Raw genomic sequence first — 20,683 nt, forward strand, 5'->3', positions numbered from 1 at the left:
ATTAATTTCTTAATGAAATTAAAACTAATTTGTACAATTAATTTTTCTGTTTGCTTCATCTATTTATTAACTTATTGAAATCGATGCATAATTAAGTACAAAAATAATTAATTAGCAAGTTTGATGCAAAGCTGCATTTAATTAATCCCCAATAAGTCAACTATCGGTTAAAATAAACGTTAATTACCGGAGAACCCTACCAGAGAATTAAATTACAGTTAGGCGTTGCGAGTTTCTCAAAGCCGAGTTGAAAAAATTAGCCGAATTATATGTGTAGGTGGGATACTTCATCGCTTTCTTACTCAATTTAAGCATTAGTCTGCAAAAAAAAATATTTAATTGCATTGTAATATCGGGTAATCGCGATTCAAAACGTGCAGATCACTAATATATAAAATAAAGGCAATATCTTGCAGAGGTAAACAAAACAAGATATGGAAGATATAGCAAATGAAACGTAAGCGTTGTTTAATTGTGTATTTAGACATAAGCAATTAATTAAGAAACCACTTCGATTCCTCAATGATAGTGAAAGACGAAGAAACAAATGGAAAACGGAGACCATCAAATGCATTCTGGAAATATGGAAGGAATATTTATACAAAATGGTACTCGAAGGAAAGTCCGCCCATATATTTGAACAGATGTCTACCGAAATGGAAAATTTTGGTTACAATTTCAGTCCAAGGGAGATCAGCGCCAAGCTAAGCCAATTAACAAATACATACAGAATTGAAAGAAGGAAAATTAAAAACGGTCCATTTGTTAAGAGTGATTGGCCATTTTACAAAGCTTTAGATTTCTTGGTAGGCAATAGCAGAGTGCACCAATGGGATGACTTGATGGAAGATATTGAAGGTAACCTTCTGTTTTTTTTTTCTTAATTCGAGCATGACTTAACGCTAAAATATGAAATTTTATGTTCAGATCAAGAGGATGAAGAATCATCAGAAAGTGATGGTGCTGCACAAATGGAAGGTAAATATTTTGCCAAAGATAAAGTGAGGAGTAGGTGACAAAGGTGACAAACCGCCTAGTCTCATTCTTTTTTTTTTTTTTTTTTGGAAATTTAAATATCTTTAGTTCTAAAACATTTTATTTTCTATTCTTCAACTTGATATATAGATGGTGTCATCGATTTGGAAAGTGAAGAAGGTTCTGTAAAGGTGTCAACATCTAATAAGATTTTTAAGAATCCTTCTTTAGAAATGCAAGTTTCTTCGGAAGAGAGTGAAAACGAAACATCACCAAAACCAAATCCATTTGTACCCAATCTACAAGCTGGTATGTCTGCACTGCAGAAATCAGTAAACAATCTGCAAAATGACAAAGTTAAAATACAAAATATGACTGCGGCAAAGTTGGAACTCATTGAATTACAAAAAGCCAGTGTTAAAAAAGAAATGGAGTATCGAAGGGCTGAATTCCAGCAAAGAACCGAGGAGTTTCAGCTTCGCATGAAGCAGATGAAGGAAGAACATGAATGGCGCATGACAGATATACGCTCCAAGATGGAAAAGGAATATTTATAGACTTAGACTACAAATTAACTAAATTTTAAGTAATTTTTTAAAACTTTTTTTGATTTGTTAGTTTTGTACCAATGTTATCGGAATTATATAAGCAATATTTTTATATGCAAACAATTTTTAATGAAAATTGGATTTCAATTGTTAATATTGATTTAAAAAAAAAATGTAATTGCAAAACAACTCACTTTTTAATTATTTATTTGTTTGGGGTTGGTTTTTCTCTAAACATGTTTAATCCAATTAAAATAAAACATATACTTTATTTGTAATTAAATATTTTTAAATTGTATTTAATTAAGATTTTCGGAATAAAAAATGAAATTTTAATACAATTATTTTTTTAACACTTTATTTGCATCCCTGATAAAAATATAGCTGTTTAATAAGTATTTATATATATTTTTTTTATGTTCTAAACATCTATTTTGTCTATAATTTCTACTTTTTAACTCTTTTTTTACCAAGGATTTGTGAAACAGTTAGAAACTATGTATTAAATTGATGCAAGTGCCTAACAACTTACTAGATCCTTTTTAACATCAACAAAATCGTTCAGCTTGAAAATTATTAAATGTGTTTGACATACCCCTAAATTAGTAAATTCGCGCAGAAATTGCGCTGCAGTGGCAACCACTTCGTTTAGCCACTTTGACATAGGAATTGTCATAACAAAAACACAACTACGCGAAAAATTACAATTTTTGTGAAAATTATTGCAAAAGCGGAGTAGGAAAAACAATAGCATTTTCCGGCGCAGACTCAATGGAAATTTTGAAAATATAAACACGCTTCGGGAGAGATCACATAACGGCATGATTAAATAGTAGCGCGAAAGTGAAAACGAATCGCAGCAGTAGGAAGGAAACACAAAAAATATATTTTGTAATTTTAAGGTAAATACTTTAAACAACAACATATATAAGTAAAATAAAGTATAGAAACAATAGGATTCAATAATTTGTGTTAAAAACTTTTAAGTGAGGCCACATTTTGTATAAAGGCTGAAATGTTATTTTCGCACGCATTGCAATGCACTGACAATGGGGTGGTAAAAAAGCAATGGGCCCGAGTACAAATTAATGCACACAGAATTTTGCCACCAACTCATTGATGTATATATATGTACATATGCAATATATGTGCATACCCACACAGTCATGCGCGCGTCAGCTCCAAAAACATATAAACGGGGGGTATCATATATGATACCGCTGGTGGATGGTTCTAAACGGAAAATGCGTGTGAGATATAAGAATTTAGTTTGCTAAGAACGCGGACGATAGCAGAACGTACAACCCAAATACACGGTCATTCCGATTGTATACGTTTATATTTTTAAAGAGTTGTGAAACAGCAAAGAAGAAAATATATCATTTCTCCCCACACAACATGGAAAAGTGCTTCAAGTGCAATTTATTTATACCACGGCTACGCAAGTGAAAAATGTTGCGAAATTCCAATAGCTAAAGTGTGAAGCAACTAAAAATTACAGAAAATAATTTTACCGAAGCCTCAACTATTAAACAAGACGGCTTGAAGGAAACGGCATTTGAAGACTGATGTGTTACTATGTATACTGAAAGAATTTAGATTGCTAACGCAAAAACCGTAATACAAGCTTCCGTAATAAACAGGGAAACAAATAATTGTTTGCAAATTTATGCTTAAAATTAATAACATATATATTAATTCTTTGACAAATGCGAAAAACGATTATTTAGATGATTACAGCAAAGTGGATTTAAAGTGTTGCTCGTACATTGTAAATACTTATATATGTATGTATGTAGTTGTTCACGTCACCCATACGTTAGGAAAATCTATAAAAGTTTTCACAAATCTTAAAAGGTGAAAACATACATACAAAATAAAAAAAAGAAGCCGCACTCATAAATTTCAAAAAATAGAAAATCTAAAAACAAAAACAAAGAACTGCATTGACATTGTAAGCATAAAGCAAGAGCAGTGAAAAGCAGAATTTCCTTTAAATTCAGTGAATTCGGCGTATAAAGACGCATTGCAGTATTGGAATCAGCGCATATTTACGTGGGTCATGTCTCTAGAAGATCCATTCTTCGTGGTGAAAGAGTGCGTAAAGAATTTTGCTAAATGTTTTTACGCAACATAAATTTTAAAAATGTTTATATCTCTCAATTACATTGTTGTCTTTTTGTTTTTCTTAAATTCCATATTTCTCAATGCCACTTATGGTTTATGATATACCTACTACGCTGTTATTTATTTCAATTGATTTGCGGTTGGCGGTGGTGGTGATTTTGACTTACCGGATCAACTAACTACTTACTAATGGCTATGTGGGCGCTTTTGACCCTTGTAGCGAGGTATTCAAAGCATTAAATAAAACTCGCGGCCTATATTTGCGTTGGCGCGAGTTGAGTGATAGTAGCGGCAGCGCTGAAGTTGAATGGACTACAACCGAGTTAAGGAACTCATTGCGTAGCATTGAATGGGACTTGGAAGACTTGGAGGACACAATTAATATCCTTTTTTAAATAGACAAAAATGCCACAAATTCACATTCTTTAAAAATTACACTTGTGTGTGGGTAAAAATAGCTGATTTGAATGTTCAAGCATGTGTGCGGTAATAAGTGTGCATGTGGCTTTCATATTCATATTGGTCGCGTAATCTTAGCTCGGCATTGCAAATATTGGCATTTCTATTGTTTATTCGACGCGCTAAATTGTCAGTTATGCAAATACATAGATTAGCTGACACAGCCCATAAGCACTAAACCCATGAACAAAACAAAAATATTCAAATAGTATATGTGTCTGCATGAATTTAGTCTCTAATAGTGCAAATACCGACAGTAATTTTTGAAAAATCAATTTCTATTTAACCACATTGAATAATTGCAAATGCGAATGAATGCTTATCATTATAGCTTATATATACAGCGTTTTGTGATCGGTTCACCACCATATATTGCTTTTTATCAGCTATAGTTTTATCGATGCACTATCTTTTACAACTTATAAGCCATTTACAAGGGTACATTAATTTCCTTAGTTATTATTAGTTCACATGTTGAAACCTGTTGTCCGGGGATTATATAGGGTCGACCAATGTGTGAATGATTATGATGTTAAGCCATTTAACCCTTTAATATAGATAAATTTATGACTTTTGAGTTTATATTAGGTATTTTTTTTTTTCTATATACCGGCTTTTAAAGAACTGAAGAACTAATTCATGTAAATAAGTATGAATATATACACAGACGGACAGACGAACATGGCTAAATCGACTCAGCTTGTCACGCTGATTACGCGTTACAAACTTTGTGGCAAAATTAATTGTCTAAAGTTTGCTAGGAACCGTTCCTATAGTTATATTTTCTACTTACATAAATATATGTACATGTTTACCATGTGATAAGATCATATTATGTTTGATAACAACATTTTATTGACGTCATAATTACATCAAATGTTTATAATTTTTCAAATACTCGATTATTCGATGGAACTGATAAATAACGCGAAGTACGCACAATCAGATTTATATACTCTAACTAATACGGTTACACAACCAATGACTTCAGGAAAAATAAAAAATATACATATTTTCTTTTACAGTAGGTACATAACAACAACAACTATCAGTTACAATTTTATTTTTATAGCATACGTGCAATCCACATATGAAGTTTATTTATACATTATATACTCTTTGTATATATGTATATGCCTTTGAAGTTCTGTTAAGCTGACTAGTATCCCATGGCCAGCGTGTGAATGAATTAACAAATGCCTACAGATCATATTTCTCTTTATACACTTCCGTACATCACTTCCTACATTTTTATAATAGCTACACAAGCTACATATATACACCCACCAGCAATTAATTAAAGGTATTCCTTAATCCACCGACTGCACGTATAGTTGAAAAGAATCCGAATAAATTTCGCATTGATAATCGTGAGCTTTTGAGTCGTCGGCATTTCATCGACAATACACGCGATGAGGTCCGGCAGATGAAAGAGAAGATGAGCCTGAATCGGAACAGGGACAGAGATATAACGGCACATCAACCACTACTCGATGAACACAATCATAACGAAATTAATCATCAAAACAATCAGAACGGCAATAGTAATTACATTAACAACTATAACAACAGCCTAAATAGTAATAGTCATCACAATAATCATAATCAACTACAACAACAACAGCAGCAGCATCATAATCATAATCATCATCATCACGGTATCAGTGATAAAACGTATTTGGTTGAGTGTACAAACGGCGGCATTGGCAGTGGTGGTCTCTTACAACAGAATTCTTTGATCAGCAGCGCAGGCAGCGGTGTAGCCAATACAATTGCCGGTACAATGGCAGCAGCGACACAACGTCACAGCGGTACAAAGTACTCCAAATTAGAGAATACCGTGGATAGTCCGGGTCATTATGCATCGTTGGATAGTCCGGGGCATCGTTATGTAGGCGAAACGGTGTCGGTGCAGCAGCGCATGATGCAGGGACAGGATGAACAGCTAGATATGATAAGTGATTCCATTGGAACGTTAAAGACTGTATCACGACAGATTGGCGTGGAGTTGGACGAGCAGGCTGTGTAAGTTACAACTAGAAATGTTGTTATACAAAACTCTACTGTGTATGTTAATGGTAATATTGAATGCTGTTTTCTCAAATCTGCAGCATGCTCGATGATTTTGGTAATGAGTTCGATACAACGGAATCCAAATTGGATACAACAATGAAAAAAGTTGCCAAAGTATTGCACATGAATAATGGTGAGTGCGCTGCATTTGAAATTGCATTTCAAATTGTTGTAAACATTTTTTATCTATTTGACAGATAAACGTCAGTGGGCTGCAATTTTCATACTATCCGCGCTTTTGTTAATTGTGATAATTTTGTTTATAATTTTGTAAATATCGCACTAAGTAAAAAATTTCTTAATAATATATTTGTTAGCACATGTATGTATCTATTTTTTATTGTACCCAGTTTGGAAATTGAAAAATTTAAACTTTAATTTGTTAGCTAATTGTTTTGTATTTAGTTGATTTTAATTTAATTTAATTGTTTTTGGTTTAGCAGTTTTTAAAATGCCTTCAGAGTAATAAAAAATTCCTCAGAGTAACTTAATATTGCTTAACTGCCCATGCTACATATTATAGAATCTTCTTTTAACACTTGAAATATACATAGGAATATTTGTCAAATAATATTTTTTTATAGGTTTTGAAATTATAATTTTATTAACATATCTTATAATCACTATACTACAACAAAATCTTATACGAACTTGAACAAAAAAAATATATTTTGTTTTGACTAAAGTGATTTGAATTTGCAACTTGGTTCATTTAAATTTTCAAGTCAGGCAATGCGGACTACAACGACCAGTCAGTTATCAGTTACATTAGAAAAATACGAGGTCGCCTGCTGGTATGCAACATTTGTGTTTGTATATTTTACATAAAACATTTTGAGTTTTTATATAGCAAAAATATGTAATTTAAAAAGAGCTTGATTACAGCAAATTATATGATATATGTATTTTAATTATAAGTGTAGAGCAATTGAAGCCAAAAAATACTATGATCGGGGCAAAATATTGTTAATTATTAATATTAACTTCTATAACATAAAATATTACTGCATCCTTTGAGTTTACAACTTCTTGAATCCAATATTTACTTTTACGCTCTTTTAATCAGTTCATAAAACCTACTACATTGCAATCTTATTAAATTCCATTACAAATCTATTTATATACATATATATTTGTATTAAACGGCTTACAAGCAAAATACATATATAAAGGGCATATAAACCGTTTCAGTCTTTAAATTGTCATATACACAATACCGCACATATAGCAACAAAAGAATAACGAAACAGCATAACAAAAAAGACAACAACAAAATTATATATAATAAAAGTCCAATTTAAAGTTTCAAAAACCATTGTAAATCTAGTTCAAATAAAATGCGAAAGTATCATTTAGTATCAGTTACAGTTACAGTAAAATGTATGTATGTATATGTGAAGAGTATATAAAACGCGCATATGTCTTGTATATCAAATGATATGTATTTATTTATGTGAAAATTATATAATATGTAATTTTTAATTCCAGTCAAATACTAAGTAGTCAAACTTATTACCTAAAACAAAAAAAAAATTAACAACAAAGAAAATCGTATAATCGAAATTTGAAATGTATTGTAATGTACTTATAGAACAAATTCAATTGCGAAAATATATATACAAAACAACTATATACAAAATAATGCAAGTTTTCCCCCATTTTGTTTTAGGTTATGTTTAGTATTTTTCGTTATGTCCTGAACAAGGTACATACATATATTAAGTTTGCCACGACTCTTTTTCACCATTACATGTTTGCCATTATAATGAAGAGAATGGATATTAATTAAAGCCGAAGTGAGATCCAATGTGACTAGACTAGACGTATTTTGAAAACAGTGAGATGCTTTTTAACTGTATGTTTAATCAAATTTAAATCCCTTGTTAGAGCAGCGAAATAGAGTTCAGTCTATGGCGTGTGTTTTAGACGAAATAATACATGTATGCTATTTGTTGTGTTAGTCGGAAAGGTATTACTGTGCATCAAGTTATAGCAGCTAAACCAATTTGGGTATAATAGAGTGACATTAGCTTATAATTAGCAACGAACACCATTAGGTAAGAAATGTAATAAGTATATATGTATGTATTTGCATATATTATCGAACATTTTTCAGAAAAGAAAAAAAGATATCTCTTCCAATTTATTGACTTAAAATACGTATAAATCTAAAAATAATTCTATTTATACAAGCGATAAAGAATCCGAAAACATATGACCACCAAATAGACCAGATAAGAAGAGAACTCATGCGTTATAGATTAGGATGTAGATATAAAGTATAAGGCTCAAATGGTGAGACGATAAGAATTCACCGAKCTAGAAATATATATGTACATATGCATGTTTAGTATAATGAAATAAAAAAACCAAACCTCTTTAATTGTGCCGCCTTGTTCGGGCATAGTTGGTGTGCGCCTTGATCCATTTGCCGTAGTTCACTCATCATAAAAACCAATTGGAAAATATGAAGCCAGTATAAAGCAGTAGTACTATATAGCCAAATTAATCTAATGTCGGACATAGCACTATGTTGCCTGATATAATTGCAAAAGAAAGAGCTTTCGGAAATTATTAAGAAAGCCTTTATAACAACTATTGTTGGTAGCCAACAAAAGTTTTTGGCAAAATTACGTTGAACAATTTTTATACGTCTCAGCATTATACTGAACTGCAATATATCTTTGCAATTAAAATCTTTAAGTACCATGCGCTTTGAAGAATTTTGATTAAGCGTATCATGGATATTCCATTGAATTAACAGCACAATTTGATACATAAGGTAGAGCGAAGCATAGTAACAATCATAGATAAAGTCCGTAATAATACTGAGCAAATCCTCGAACTTAAAAAGCACCCGTATATTGTTCAATAAATTCGAAATGATTAACCGGAATTGCAGATGAAGGAGGATATTGCAATATGGCGGTAAATTATTAAAATCGATTGCGATATTACGTTTGCTTAATTTTTGGCGTATTTTTAACACATCATTTAGCTACGTTATTATTAATTTTTTGTTGTTATTCTTCAACCAATGTGACAACGGAAAAGAAACCATTAATATTTTTAATAAAATAATCGAGACTCCTAATTTTACGTTATATTCCAATTGGCTTACATAGGCATATTCATCTAAAGACTGCGCATATTTTGGCATCACTATGCGCAACTTGGTAAAGAAAAACGCAATACAAATGTAAGTTAATATATATAACAGCATAAAGTAAGTTAGTACTTTTCGTACAGGCAGCAAGCGATGCTTTATGCGATTCCTTTTCACAATCACAGTTTTACCATCGTAGTGAATATTAAAAATTTTTACGAACACCAGTAATAGATCCAATGCAATTGCATGCATCTTGAAAACTGTTAAATAATTCTTATTTTTTTTTAAATTCATTACTGAAATTCATTGCTGAATTAACGAAATAACTTGAGTATATAACAGAGATATTATCCGTCGAACAGTTAAGTGTAAGAACTTGAGTCGGTTTATATTCTATGTTTGTCGGAGTAGCTTTGTGCTTGATCTGATTGCAAATGACACATGAATTTAAGACGATTGCTTACATTGGCTTTTATTGCATTTCATTATTTTATAATTTCACATTCATTAAATGTAACAGTTTTAATTATTGTGACATTACAACGACATAATTTCATCAAAAACTTTGGTGGTATTGTCCATACCTACATACATGTGTACGTCCATATTAAATTTTTGAATTTTGCTGGAAATTCAAATTGGAAAGGACGAAACACGTTTACTCGATAAGTATGTTGTCCAATTTAAATGAATTTAAAACATTAAATTTAGAAAATCGATAACATATTCCCGATAATCAAAACAACTCATTTCTCCTCTCTAAAACTAAAATGCAATAATTGCATTCCCTCTTGCAATTAAACAAATTTCATCAAACAGAAAGTTTTCTTCTCTTGAAACCAAGTATATAAGTAAAATGAAGCGTGTTAAGAGCGCATCCAATGCGGTAGAAAAGCCCAAGAAAACCAAATTTGCTGCTTCTAGTGGAGTTGATACGAATAATGACAGTATTTCACAAGTTGGTATTAACGAAAAGGCAGCGTCCACTACAATTACAGTGCAATCTTTACAACAACGCCGTTTAGCAACAGCTGAAAGCATTGCTGAATTTAGTTTTAACAAAAAACGTGTACGCGTACTTAATTCCGTCGAGGAAGTGTCTGAATCGCGCAGCGGTGGTGTATTGTATTGGATGTCGCGTGAAGTTCGCGTTCAGGACAATTGGGCCTTCTTATACAGTCAACGTTTGGCTCTAAAACTGAAATTACCACTTTTAGTCACATTTTGCCTTGTGCCAAAATATTTAAATGCCACATTGCGTCAATATAAGTTTTTAATCGGGGGCTTAGAAGAAGTGGAGCGTGAATGCCGAGAGCTGAGTATACCCTTACACTTACGTATTGGCTCGCCTAGAGATCATTTACCAGAGTTAGTAAATAAATACAAAATTAGTGCACTGGTGTGTGATTTTACACCACTTCGTGTTCCACAGCAGTGGGTTGAAGATGTAAAGGAGAAGCTATCCATTGAAGTTCCCTTTATACAGGTGGATGCACACAATGTGGTGCCATTATGGGTAGCCTCCGATAAGCAAGAATATGGTGCGCGCACTATACGTGGAAAAATTAATTCGAAACTATCAGAGTTTCTTACAGAATTTCCACCCGTTATAAAACATCCACACAATAAGAGCTTAATTTCAAATTACGACCCAGTAAATTGGCAAGAAGCTGAGGCAGCTTTACAATGCGATCGTTCAGTAGATGAAGTTGATTGGGCACAGCCAGGATATACTGCTGCATGCGCACAATTGCAGAGCTTTTGTACAAAACGTTTACGAATTTTTAATGAGAAGCGAAACGATCCCACTATAAACGCGTTATCCGGACTTTCACCGTGGTTCCATTTTGGTAAATAAATATTATATTAGCTTCAACTATATTAGATATTTATGGTAATATTTGCTATTGATTTCTTATACCCTTTTGTATTGTTCTTATTTAGGCCATATTTCTGTTCAACGCTGTGTTCTCGAAGTAATGCGACTAAAATCGAAATATAAAGCATCAGTGGAAGCTTTTTGCGAAGAAGCTATAGTAAGACGTGAATTAGCGGATAATTTCTGTTATTATAATGAACATTACGACAGTCTAAAAGGATTACATGCTTGGGCAGCTAAAACCTTAGAAGACCATCGTAAAGATAAGCGCTCACCTGCTTACACGTTGGTCGAGTTTGAGCAAGCTCGTACCCACGATGACCTATGGAACGCAGCGCAGCTGCAGTTGTTACATGAAGGCAAAATGCATGGTTTTCTGCGTATGTATTGGGCAAAAAAGATACTGGAGTGGTCTTCTACGCCTGATGCTGCTTTAGAAACAGCAATTTTTTTGAATGATAAATACAGTTTAGATGGTTTAGATCCAAACGGATATGTTGGTGAGTTCAAAGATTGGTATCAGGAGATTTCAAGTAAACTAACAATAACTTTACAGGTTGTATGTGGTCAATTGGGGGCGTGCATGATCAAGGATGGGCGGAACGACCAATTTTTGGAAAAATACGTTACATGAATTATAAGGGATGTCAGCGTAAATTCGATGTTGCGGGTTTTGTGGCTCGTTATGGTAGCAAAGTACATAATTCTAAATAGCGGTTTTTATTATTTTTATATATCTCGCTGGATGTATGTAATAACACACATGTACCTTAATCGTTAATAGAAAAATTAAATGTATTTTCGTACTTTTATTACATATACATACATACGCATGTATATGGGTGCACATAAGCGCATTTTTCACTTGTAGCTTTAAAGTTATTTACTGCAATTAAAAGATAGAGGAAATGTATATTTGATTTTTTATTTCATATGGTAGTTAATTCAAACTGAATTATTTAAGTGGACCGCAACTGCACAATTGTGCACTAAATGGGATATACAATAATATAAGGAATAACTTTTATGCTACGAGTAGCTATCTATGGACTTGTCATAGTGAGAAATGTGTTATAAATATGAATTTTAAAAACTTTATAAATAATACTACTATAAAATAGAAACTTTACTTGCACACTTACCGAAAGCTGTTTGCTATATAGTAATAAATCCTCTGAAAATTTACTTTTCGATGCAACTGTTAGGCTCACACATGTTTTATAAAATTGTTTTTAACATACGCACTTACATGAGTAGATAATAGGAATTTCTTTATGTATTTAAAAGCATATGTATGTATGCTGAAAAATTAGAAATACGTATTTATACGCTTACAATTACTACACTTGCATTTTAATCACATATACATATTTATTCACTCACAATAACTACACTTTCATTTTGCCTAATATTTCAATATTTAACTTTAATTTAAAGCTTTCCCAAGATTAATTTTGCCTCTTCACGCTTATCCGCCATTTTGTGGATCACGTACGCTTTATCATTACTACACAATCCAGTTATTCCACTTGTAGAAATAACGCCATTTTATGTCTCCATTGAAAATAAGTCCTGTTATTCGTGCAATGGAATTTTCCTATGCAATTTTTTAGAAAATAGTAGCAAATTTATACATATGTAAATAGATTTTTGAACATGAAATTATTTTAAACATAGTATAAAGGATGTACAGAATATAATCTTTAAACCATAAATCATTAATCACTGAATAAAACCGCCCGGAAATCCACATCCATCCCATCCGTCCGTTTCGTTTTTCAATAAGTCGGAACTAAAATTTCTAAAGATGGATGTGTCATTAGTCTGAAATTGAACGGGCTCGTAAGTATTTTCGATTTTTTATATGACCAAACAATTATTTATAATTTTGAGCAAAACTGATATTAAATTTGTATATAAAATATCGATAACAATTTTTCGATAATGAAAACAACATATTTCCATATTTGTGGGATATCACATTCTTAATGGAAAGGTAACATGCAGAAGACCAGCTATAATTTTTCAAATACATACGTGCTTACCAATAATACTTATTTTAAATGCGAACTTTCCGGGAGCGGTTTCCTTTAATTATAAACTCTCATCCTGCTGTTGTGGAATATAAATTATTAAATTTGTAAAAATATAACTTCAGCTCAGATTCTCAAGCATGTAAATTCTATGGAATCATGTTTGTATGGATGTAACATTAATTATTCTGATCATTCTATAATTAACAATTAACATAAATACGAATAAATAGATTAAATTACGAATCACGTTACTTAACGGAAGCGGAAATACGCGTTTCTATATTCTGTGAACGACACTAGGAATTGTTCTTCATTACTTCAAACACACTGATTACACTTTTTTATACTAAATAATTTAAACTTTGAGACGTGAAGCACTTTATTTTTTCACTAAATCCGTCCGGAAATTCTTTACTCGCCCGTTTCGTTTTCCAATAAGTCGGAACTGCTTTAATAAGTTAAGGATGGGTGACAGCTTTTTGCAAGACACATATTACAATCGATTATTATGCCAACGAACTCTTTTAAGAGTCGGAAAACGATGACTAATATAATTTTCCCAACCCATCTACAAATTGTAATTTTGATATTTAATTTTAAATATTAAATTTAGGTAATTGTACTGTTGAGATTTTCATCATAAAGCTTTTATACTACCATTATCAATGGAACCAATAAATTTATTTCGATAACGTTAAAGGAACACAATCGATATATTATGATATCTAATGAAGTATTCTACATGGTTGTGAAATAACAAAGCGCGCATTTGAATAACATTTTGTAAAAACAATTCAAATAGCAGAGCAAATAATCCATTAAACAAAAGGTGATAAACTATCCACTACCCTATTTCAGCTATTATGATTGGAATGAAGCGTTCGAAGGAAAAGTATAATTTACGCAGTAAAGATGAGTCTCCAAGTTCAAGTGAAGAAGAGAACATATCAGATCCTTCCACCGATATATCCCCACAACTTGTCATTTCCAAGCACTCACTTATGCAAAGGCGCTTATCCACAGCAAAGAGTATATCTGAATTTCCTTTTAGTAAGAAGCGTGTTCGTGTATTAAGTTCCGAGGATAAAGTAAGTGAAGTCCAATGCGGCGGTATACTCTATTGGATGTTACGTGATGCGCGGGTGCAAGACAATTGGGCATTATTATTTGCACAACGTCTAGCTTTGAAATTTGAACTTCCACTTATAATTATATTTTGTATCACACCGCAAGATGCGAATATTGCAAAGCGGCAATATGAATTCCTTTTGAGTGGTTTAGAAGAACTAGAATACGAACTACATGAGCTATCAATTCCTTTGCACTTATGCTTTGGAGCAGCAGCCTGTTGTTTAATAGAATTTGTACGCTTGCATGAAATCTCCGCTGTTGTTTGTGATTTTTCGCCCTTACGCGAGCACCAACAACACGTCGATGAAGTCAAATTACTTTTACCTGTCGACATACCATTTACCCAGGTTGATGCACACAATATAGTGCCATTATGGGTAACTTCCCATAAACAAGAGTTTGTGCCTTTTTATATGCGTCGTAGGATTTACCCAATATTGGATGAATATCTTACAGAATTTCCACCAGTAATAAAACATCCACATAATAAGAATATTTTCAATATTAAACGTGCAGATTGGAAGAAAGCCCGAAATTGGTTTGATGGTGATTGCTCGGTGGGTGTTGTAAAGTGGGCAAAATCGGGTTATACCGCGGCATGTGAGCAATTGCAGAGCTTTTGTACTAAACGTTTACCCATTTATGGCGAAAAACGTGATGACCCAACAGTAAATGCATTATCAGGGTTATCACCATGGATTCGCTTTGGTAAATTAAAAAAATTTTTTTTTATTTATTTATAAATATGTACATATTTTAATATTAGGCCAAATTTCCGCACAACGCTGTGCTCTGGAAGTAAGGCGATACTCATCTAAATGCCAAAAATCTGTGGAAGCCTTTTGTGAAGTGGCAATTATTCATCGCGAATTGGCGGACAATTTCTGTTATTACAATAAAAACTATGACAATCTTAAGGGGATATATTCATGGGCATTTAATACACTTGATGAACACCGTTATGATGAGCGCAATCCTTCCTATCAACTTTCAGAATTCGAACAAGCAAATACACATGATGACCTCTGGAATGCTGCTCAAATACAACTGGTTCGTGAAGGCAAAATGCACGGATTTCTTCGTAAGTATTGGGCTAAAAAGATACTGGAATGGTCCAACTCACCAGAAGAGGCGCTAGAAATTGCAATTTATTTAAACGACAAATATAGTTTAGATGGCAGAGATTCCAACGGTTATGTGGGTGAGTTTTCACTTTTTCTTATTTTTTTTTATTCTGAAATACCCGAATATATTTTTGATAATATTTTCCGCTATATATTGTGAAAATATAGAGAATAATATCTAATTAACTGTGATTTTAGGTTGCATGTTCTCAATTGGTGGTTTACATGATGGTGCCTATCGCAATAGAGCAATTTTTGGTAAGATCCGTTACATGAATTACAAAGGATGTCAGCGTAAATTTGACGTAAGGGCCTTTGTTGCTCGTTATAATACCAATGAAGTTATAAATTAAATATTTAACTCAATGTTTCAATTCTTATCGAAAACATTTTTACAAGTATTAAATACATTCCAAAGCTTTACACCAACTAATACAAGCAATTATTAATTTGATGTGTGCGACCACCTTGAAGAAAAATCGATGAGAGTATGGATAGATTTTATGCTCTCCTAATCAATTTACTCAATTCATTAAAAGCGCTAATCATGGTATGTGCCTTACATTGTACAAGCCTATTTGAGTGCCTGTTCATTGGTACCTTGGTCAGAAATACTGATTGTAAACCAAATTTTGCCATTAGTCATAACAAGAAAACTTGTTAGAATGTTCTTAATTTCCTTCATTAAACTCTACTGTGCCGTTCAGTTGTCAATTAAATTTCATTTCAAAAAGTATATTTTTTACTTTTACTGCTATATTTTTGGCTAGTTTGCTAAAGATTGTAGCCAAAGAAACCAAAACAAATCTTAATTCGAAAAGTAAAAAATTTCCATTATTAAAATTAGTCCTTTTCTGCTATTTTTGTTAAATGATCTTCGATTTCTTTTTCTGCCAACACCGTAAATTCTGGACTGTCCTTGGTGACAATGCCAATTTCAATACCATTTGGTTTGAAATCTACTTGTAGAACTTGGGATAGACAAGTTATCGCTAGCTGTATGGCTTTTTCTGTCGACAATTCACTTTTGTATTTCTTTTCCAAATAGCTTCTAGCATCTTGTTGTTTCACGCCGACAGCAACAGCTTTTAATCCACAATAATAGCCCGCAGGATCAGTTTTATATACAGCAGGTCCCAACTCGTCGTCGTAGGCGATAAGAACCATGCCTGAAATTAAAAAAAAATTTTTTTTAATGTATACATATCTGCTTTAAATTTTATATTAGTAATCCTTACTGCATGCTAGAGGACGCATTTCAGCATTTTGCGTGTACACTTGGTTAACATCGGCAATACGTCTACACAGCACATCTACTGGTATATCATAGCCGAATTTGTAACGAAAGTTTGCTGCTTCATAACGCGCTTTTTGTACTTGTGATCGACTGTCAGCTAAAATGAAAAATATGTATATTTAAATAAAACAAAAAACTCAATTTTAATTTAATGTAACTATTTACATATGCGTCCTGTCATCACACAACCAATATTTTTGGTAATGCGAAATAGATGTGTTACAGTTTCAGGATCAATCAGCTTTTCGGCTACCTTTTTTTGAGTAGCTACTACGGCGCAATCTTTGCCCTTTAATGCTACCGATGTAAGACCTTCATGATCAATGGATTTGAAGGCGTACTCTGTTCAAAATAATATATTAATATAAATACTAGACTTTTTTATTCGCCTTATTATTTGCTACTTACCCACTTGGTAGAGACGTCCTTCGGGCGAGAAAATGGTAATGTGTCTATCAAAGCCGGCTGAACTACCACGCGACATTTTTCTGGGTTTTGACTGCACAAATTAAATACCTAAGAGTTACAAAATATATATTCTTTGTATTGGTATATATTAACACTCAATTTTAAAATATTGATGTCCAATGAAATATAAATGATGCAAATTACCTATAGAAAACAAAATTCTTCGAATGACCAGCAAATTGTTAATCTGCTTCTTCTTTTCGTCATATAATATTCACAATTTTCATACTCAACCACCACTGCTGTCATTTCATTTATATGCGGTGATGCCATATGCAATTTTTTAATGAATGACTATTTGGGACCTACAAATAACTGTAACGAGTATTAAATTAAATTGGATCCTTTATTTCAATTTTCAAAATTTTTGCAATTTCCAACAAAACTAACACACTCCAACTTAAATGACAAATCAAACTTAATTTTGGGATCTCGTAAATTGGTAAGCATATAGATTCTATACAAAAATTGTATGTTTATAAAATTATTAACTAAATTTTTTGTTAATACATCTTAGATTTATAATATTTATCTGGCAAAAATCCATCCAGCTCCAGTTTATCGGCGTTTTCAGGATAGCAAGCATATTGTGTGAAATCTTTTACTCCAACTTTACTTAGTACTTCGTCATCGATATAGAATTTACCCGTGTGCTTACTAGGTTTATGAGAAAGTATTACATACGCAGCATCTGCCATTATATCCGGCTTACGCGAATATTTAGCACCTTCAGGGCCACGCAACATTTCAATTGCTGCTGTGTGGACCGTTGTGCGGGGCCACAACCCATTAACTGCTACTCCGCGTTCTTTGAATTCTTCAGCCATACCCAGTACACACATTGACATACCGTATTTAGCCATCGTATAAGCCACATTAGAAGCAAACCATCTAGGGGTTAGCGTAAGTGGTGGTGAAATATTCAAAATATGGGCATGATTGCTCTTCAGTAAATAAGGTAAGCATTCCTTTGAACTGTGAAAGAAAGTGTTTAGTTAATATAAATTAAATGTGCTGATTTATAACTTACACCAAAAAAGTGCCTCTGGCATTAATACCATGCATGAGATCGTAACGTTTCATGTCAGTTTTCAAAGTAGAAGTTAATGATATTGCACTGGCATTATTGACAAGAATATCAATGCCACCAAATTTAGCTACGGCTTGTTGCACGGCAGCTCGTACTTGCGCCTCATCACGAACATCAACAACACATGCCAATGCTTTACCGCCCACTTTTTCAACTATTAGAATATATGTATGTATATTTGCATAATATAAAGTCATTAGGTGGTGGCTTCCTCTGGTAACTACTCACTTTCTTCTGCGGCTGTGTAAATAGTACCCGGCAACTTGGGATGTGGATCAGCTGTTTTGGCTGCCACTATAATATTAGCACCGTCTCGCGCAGCTTTTAGCGCGATTGCCTTTCCAATTCCACGAGATGCTCCCGTAATAAATAACGTCTTACCTCGTAAAGTGCTAACTTATAAAATTAATGAATATTTAAAGCGCAAAAAACATTTTTTTACCCAACGTTCTGCATACTGATTTATGGAAATAATTTGATCTGCTCGCAAGCCTTCGGTGAATACAACTGATCTTATAGCTAACAAAACAAAAGTAGCTATGAACAGGTTGTTGTAAAGAGGCCAAAGTATACAGGTGAAGATAACGAAAAAAGCTTTTAAGAAAAAAAAACAAAAAAAACAATACGAAGTACAGTCTTCTGTGAGTACATACATATGTACATATCTTATTTACGAAAAGAGATATATATGTATATCATATACTTTATAGAGGATAATAAGACAATAAAAATTTGTTTTTTCTCAGAAGTAGAAATATGTGCATATAGATATATTTATATTCCACCAAATTATTACAAATAAAAAAACAGATATTTTAAAATGTGTTAGCTTATAATTTCGAAATGTATTTCTCTGGTAGGAAAAAGTCCGATATTAGATTGTCTGCGTTTTCGGGGAAACAAGCATATCGTTTTAAGTCTTGCACACCCTCTTCAATTAAGACTTCTTCATCAATAAAGAAGTTGCCGGTACAGGTATTTGGATCTTTACAGAGTATTGCATATGCCGCGTCAGCCATTATTTCAGGTGTGCGTGAATATTGAGAAGCTTCCGCTCCTTGTAACATTTCAACAGCTGCAGTATAGATAGCTGTACGTGGCCATAACGCATTCACCGCTATGCCTTGACTTCTGAACTCTTCTGCCATGCCAAGTACACACATTGACATGCCATACTTAGCCATAGTATACGCTACATGAGTACTGAACCAATGTGGTGACATGACGAGCGGTGGTGATATATTCAAAATGTGTCCATGTTTGCTTTTTAGTAGATATGGTAAGCATTCCTTCGTGCTGCATGAATAATATTTTAATATTGAATATAACTAATGGTAGGAGCATATTTTTAATTACTTACACCAAAAAAGTGCCTCTTGTATTGATATTGTGCATCAAGTCGTAACGTTTCATATCCGTTTCAAGTGTGGGTGTTAATGAAATTGCACTGGCATTATTGATCAGAATATCGATGCCACCGAATTTTTCCACAGCAGCTTGAACTGCTTTGCGTACTTGCAGTTCGTCTCGGACGTCCACAATGCATGCCAGAGCCTTGCCGCCTTCATTTTCAACTGTGTATGATATTAACGAATTATTATATATCACATTTTAAACAATCACATACTTTCTTTTGCTGCACTGTAAATTGTGCCAGATAACTTTGGATGGGGCTCCGCTGTTTTTGCTGCTATCACAACATTGGCACCATCGCGTGCAGCCTTTAATGCTATTGCTTTTCCAATTCCTCTGGAGGCGCCGGTTATAAATATCGTCTTACCACGTAGTGTCCTACAAATGATGGAATGCGAAACATCTTTAAAGTGAACTGCAATTTCTACAATATACATATGTATGTACTCACCCGTTAATTCTCATTCTTTATAACAAAGATAAAATCAAAATAATTTTAAAATTCCTCTTGAAGTTCAATGTTCATTGGGGCACTCTTGTTTGTGTTCTGAACAGAAAGAATCACAGGTGATTAGTTTTTAACGAATTTTGATAAAAAACAATGTTAGTGTTGATGTTGTAAGCAAACGGGTACTTGGTTTTAAGCAAATCACTTGCACATATAGCCATACTGTTAACCAAAACAAAACCAATAGGGTACACATATAAGAGGTAGCGTAGAAAGAGACAACCTGCCAAAACTATAATACATAGAATCTAGCCGGAAAGACGTTTAATAAACGTCTTCCAGAGTATTAATGTCAAAAATTGTAGTGTTCGCAAGTACTCATTAGTAGTTAGTGTTAAAGGTTTCCATCGGGTAAGTTTATTGTAAAATATATGCCAATTAACTATTACTATTAGACGTAATGTTTTTATATTTTAATGATGAGTATTACTGGTTTTTTGACATTT

At 33.0% G+C, this 20,683-nt stretch overlaps 7 protein-coding genes across 7 annotated transcripts; 4 read left to right on the top strand and 3 right to left on the bottom strand.

Moving 5' to 3' along the window:
• Positions 1–220: 220 nt before the first annotated feature.
• LOC108973122 (troponin T, cardiac muscle isoforms-like) lies at positions 221–1,609 on the top strand. The gene is made up of 4 exons (XM_018940151.1): positions 221–457; positions 530–858; positions 928–978; positions 1,126–1,609. Exons 1-4 carry the CDS (start codon positions 435–437, stop codon positions 1,530–1,532), a joined length of 810 nt encoding a protein of 269 aa, XP_018795696.1. The 5' UTR covers positions 221–434; the 3' UTR covers positions 1,533–1,609.
• A 1,153-nt stretch (positions 1,610–2,762) lies between these two features.
• Positions 2,763–6,503, top strand: LOC108973163 (syntaxin-6). The gene is made up of 5 exons (XM_018940227.1): positions 2,763–3,620; positions 3,871–4,031; positions 5,438–6,134; positions 6,221–6,315; positions 6,380–6,503. Exons 1-5 carry the CDS (start codon positions 3,586–3,588, stop codon positions 6,454–6,456), a joined length of 1,065 nt encoding a protein of 354 aa, XP_018795772.1. The 5' UTR covers positions 2,763–3,585; the 3' UTR covers positions 6,457–6,503.
• A 3,539-nt stretch (positions 6,504–10,042) lies between these two features.
• LOC108973111 (deoxyribodipyrimidine photo-lyase-like) lies at positions 10,043–12,083 on the top strand. The gene is made up of 3 exons (XM_018940138.1): positions 10,043–11,141; positions 11,236–11,670; positions 11,727–12,083. The coding sequence occupies exons 1-3, from the start codon at positions 10,148–10,150 to the stop codon at positions 11,882–11,884; spliced, it is 1,587 nt and encodes a 528-aa protein (XP_018795683.1). The 5' UTR covers positions 10,043–10,147; the 3' UTR covers positions 11,885–12,083.
• Positions 12,084–13,959: 1,876 nt separating this feature from the next.
• LOC108973117 (deoxyribodipyrimidine photo-lyase-like) lies at positions 13,960–15,874 on the top strand. The gene is made up of 3 exons (XM_018940146.1): positions 13,960–15,045; positions 15,104–15,538; positions 15,660–15,874. The coding sequence occupies exons 1-3, from the start codon at positions 14,070–14,072 to the stop codon at positions 15,812–15,814; spliced, it is 1,566 nt and encodes a 521-aa protein (XP_018795691.1). The 5' UTR covers positions 13,960–14,069; the 3' UTR covers positions 15,815–15,874.
• A 316-nt stretch (positions 15,875–16,190) lies between these two features.
• Positions 16,191–17,453, bottom strand: LOC108973113 (proteasome subunit alpha type-6-like). The gene is made up of 5 exons (XM_018940141.1): positions 17,371–17,453; positions 17,167–17,274; positions 16,924–17,100; positions 16,700–16,855; positions 16,191–16,630 (listed from the first exon to the last, which is right to left on the bottom strand). Exons 2-5 carry the CDS (start codon positions 17,240–17,242, stop codon positions 16,305–16,307), a joined length of 735 nt encoding a protein of 244 aa, XP_018795686.1. The 5' UTR covers positions 17,243–17,274; positions 17,371–17,453; the 3' UTR covers positions 16,191–16,304.
• A 191-nt stretch (positions 17,454–17,644) lies between these two features.
• LOC108973115 (hydroxysteroid dehydrogenase-like protein 2) lies at positions 17,645–18,845 on the bottom strand. Its single transcript, XM_018940144.1, has 4 exons — positions 18,759–18,845; positions 18,545–18,708; positions 18,257–18,470; positions 17,645–18,201 (listed from the first exon to the last, which is right to left on the bottom strand). The coding sequence occupies exons 1-4, from the start codon at positions 18,770–18,772 to the stop codon at positions 17,730–17,732; spliced, it is 864 nt and encodes a 287-aa protein (XP_018795689.1). The 5' UTR covers positions 18,773–18,845; the 3' UTR covers positions 17,645–17,729.
• Positions 18,846–19,129: 284 nt separating this feature from the next.
• On the bottom strand, positions 19,130–20,439 carry LOC108973116 (hydroxysteroid dehydrogenase-like protein 2). The gene is made up of 4 exons (XM_018940145.1): positions 20,181–20,439; positions 19,944–20,107; positions 19,677–19,890; positions 19,130–19,612 (listed from the first exon to the last, which is right to left on the bottom strand). The coding sequence occupies exons 1-4, from the start codon at positions 20,192–20,194 to the stop codon at positions 19,147–19,149; spliced, it is 858 nt and encodes a 285-aa protein (XP_018795690.1). The 5' UTR covers positions 20,195–20,439; the 3' UTR covers positions 19,130–19,146.
• Positions 20,440–20,683: the final 244 nt, after the last annotated feature.

Source organism: Bactrocera latifrons, unplaced genomic scaffold, assembly GCF_001853355.1.
Source record: "Bactrocera latifrons isolate USDA-ARS-PBARC rearing strain unplaced genomic scaffold, ASM185335v1 scaffold_46, whole genome shotgun sequence".
NCBI classification, from domain to species: Eukaryota; Metazoa; Arthropoda; class Insecta; order Diptera; family Tephritidae; genus Bactrocera; species Bactrocera latifrons.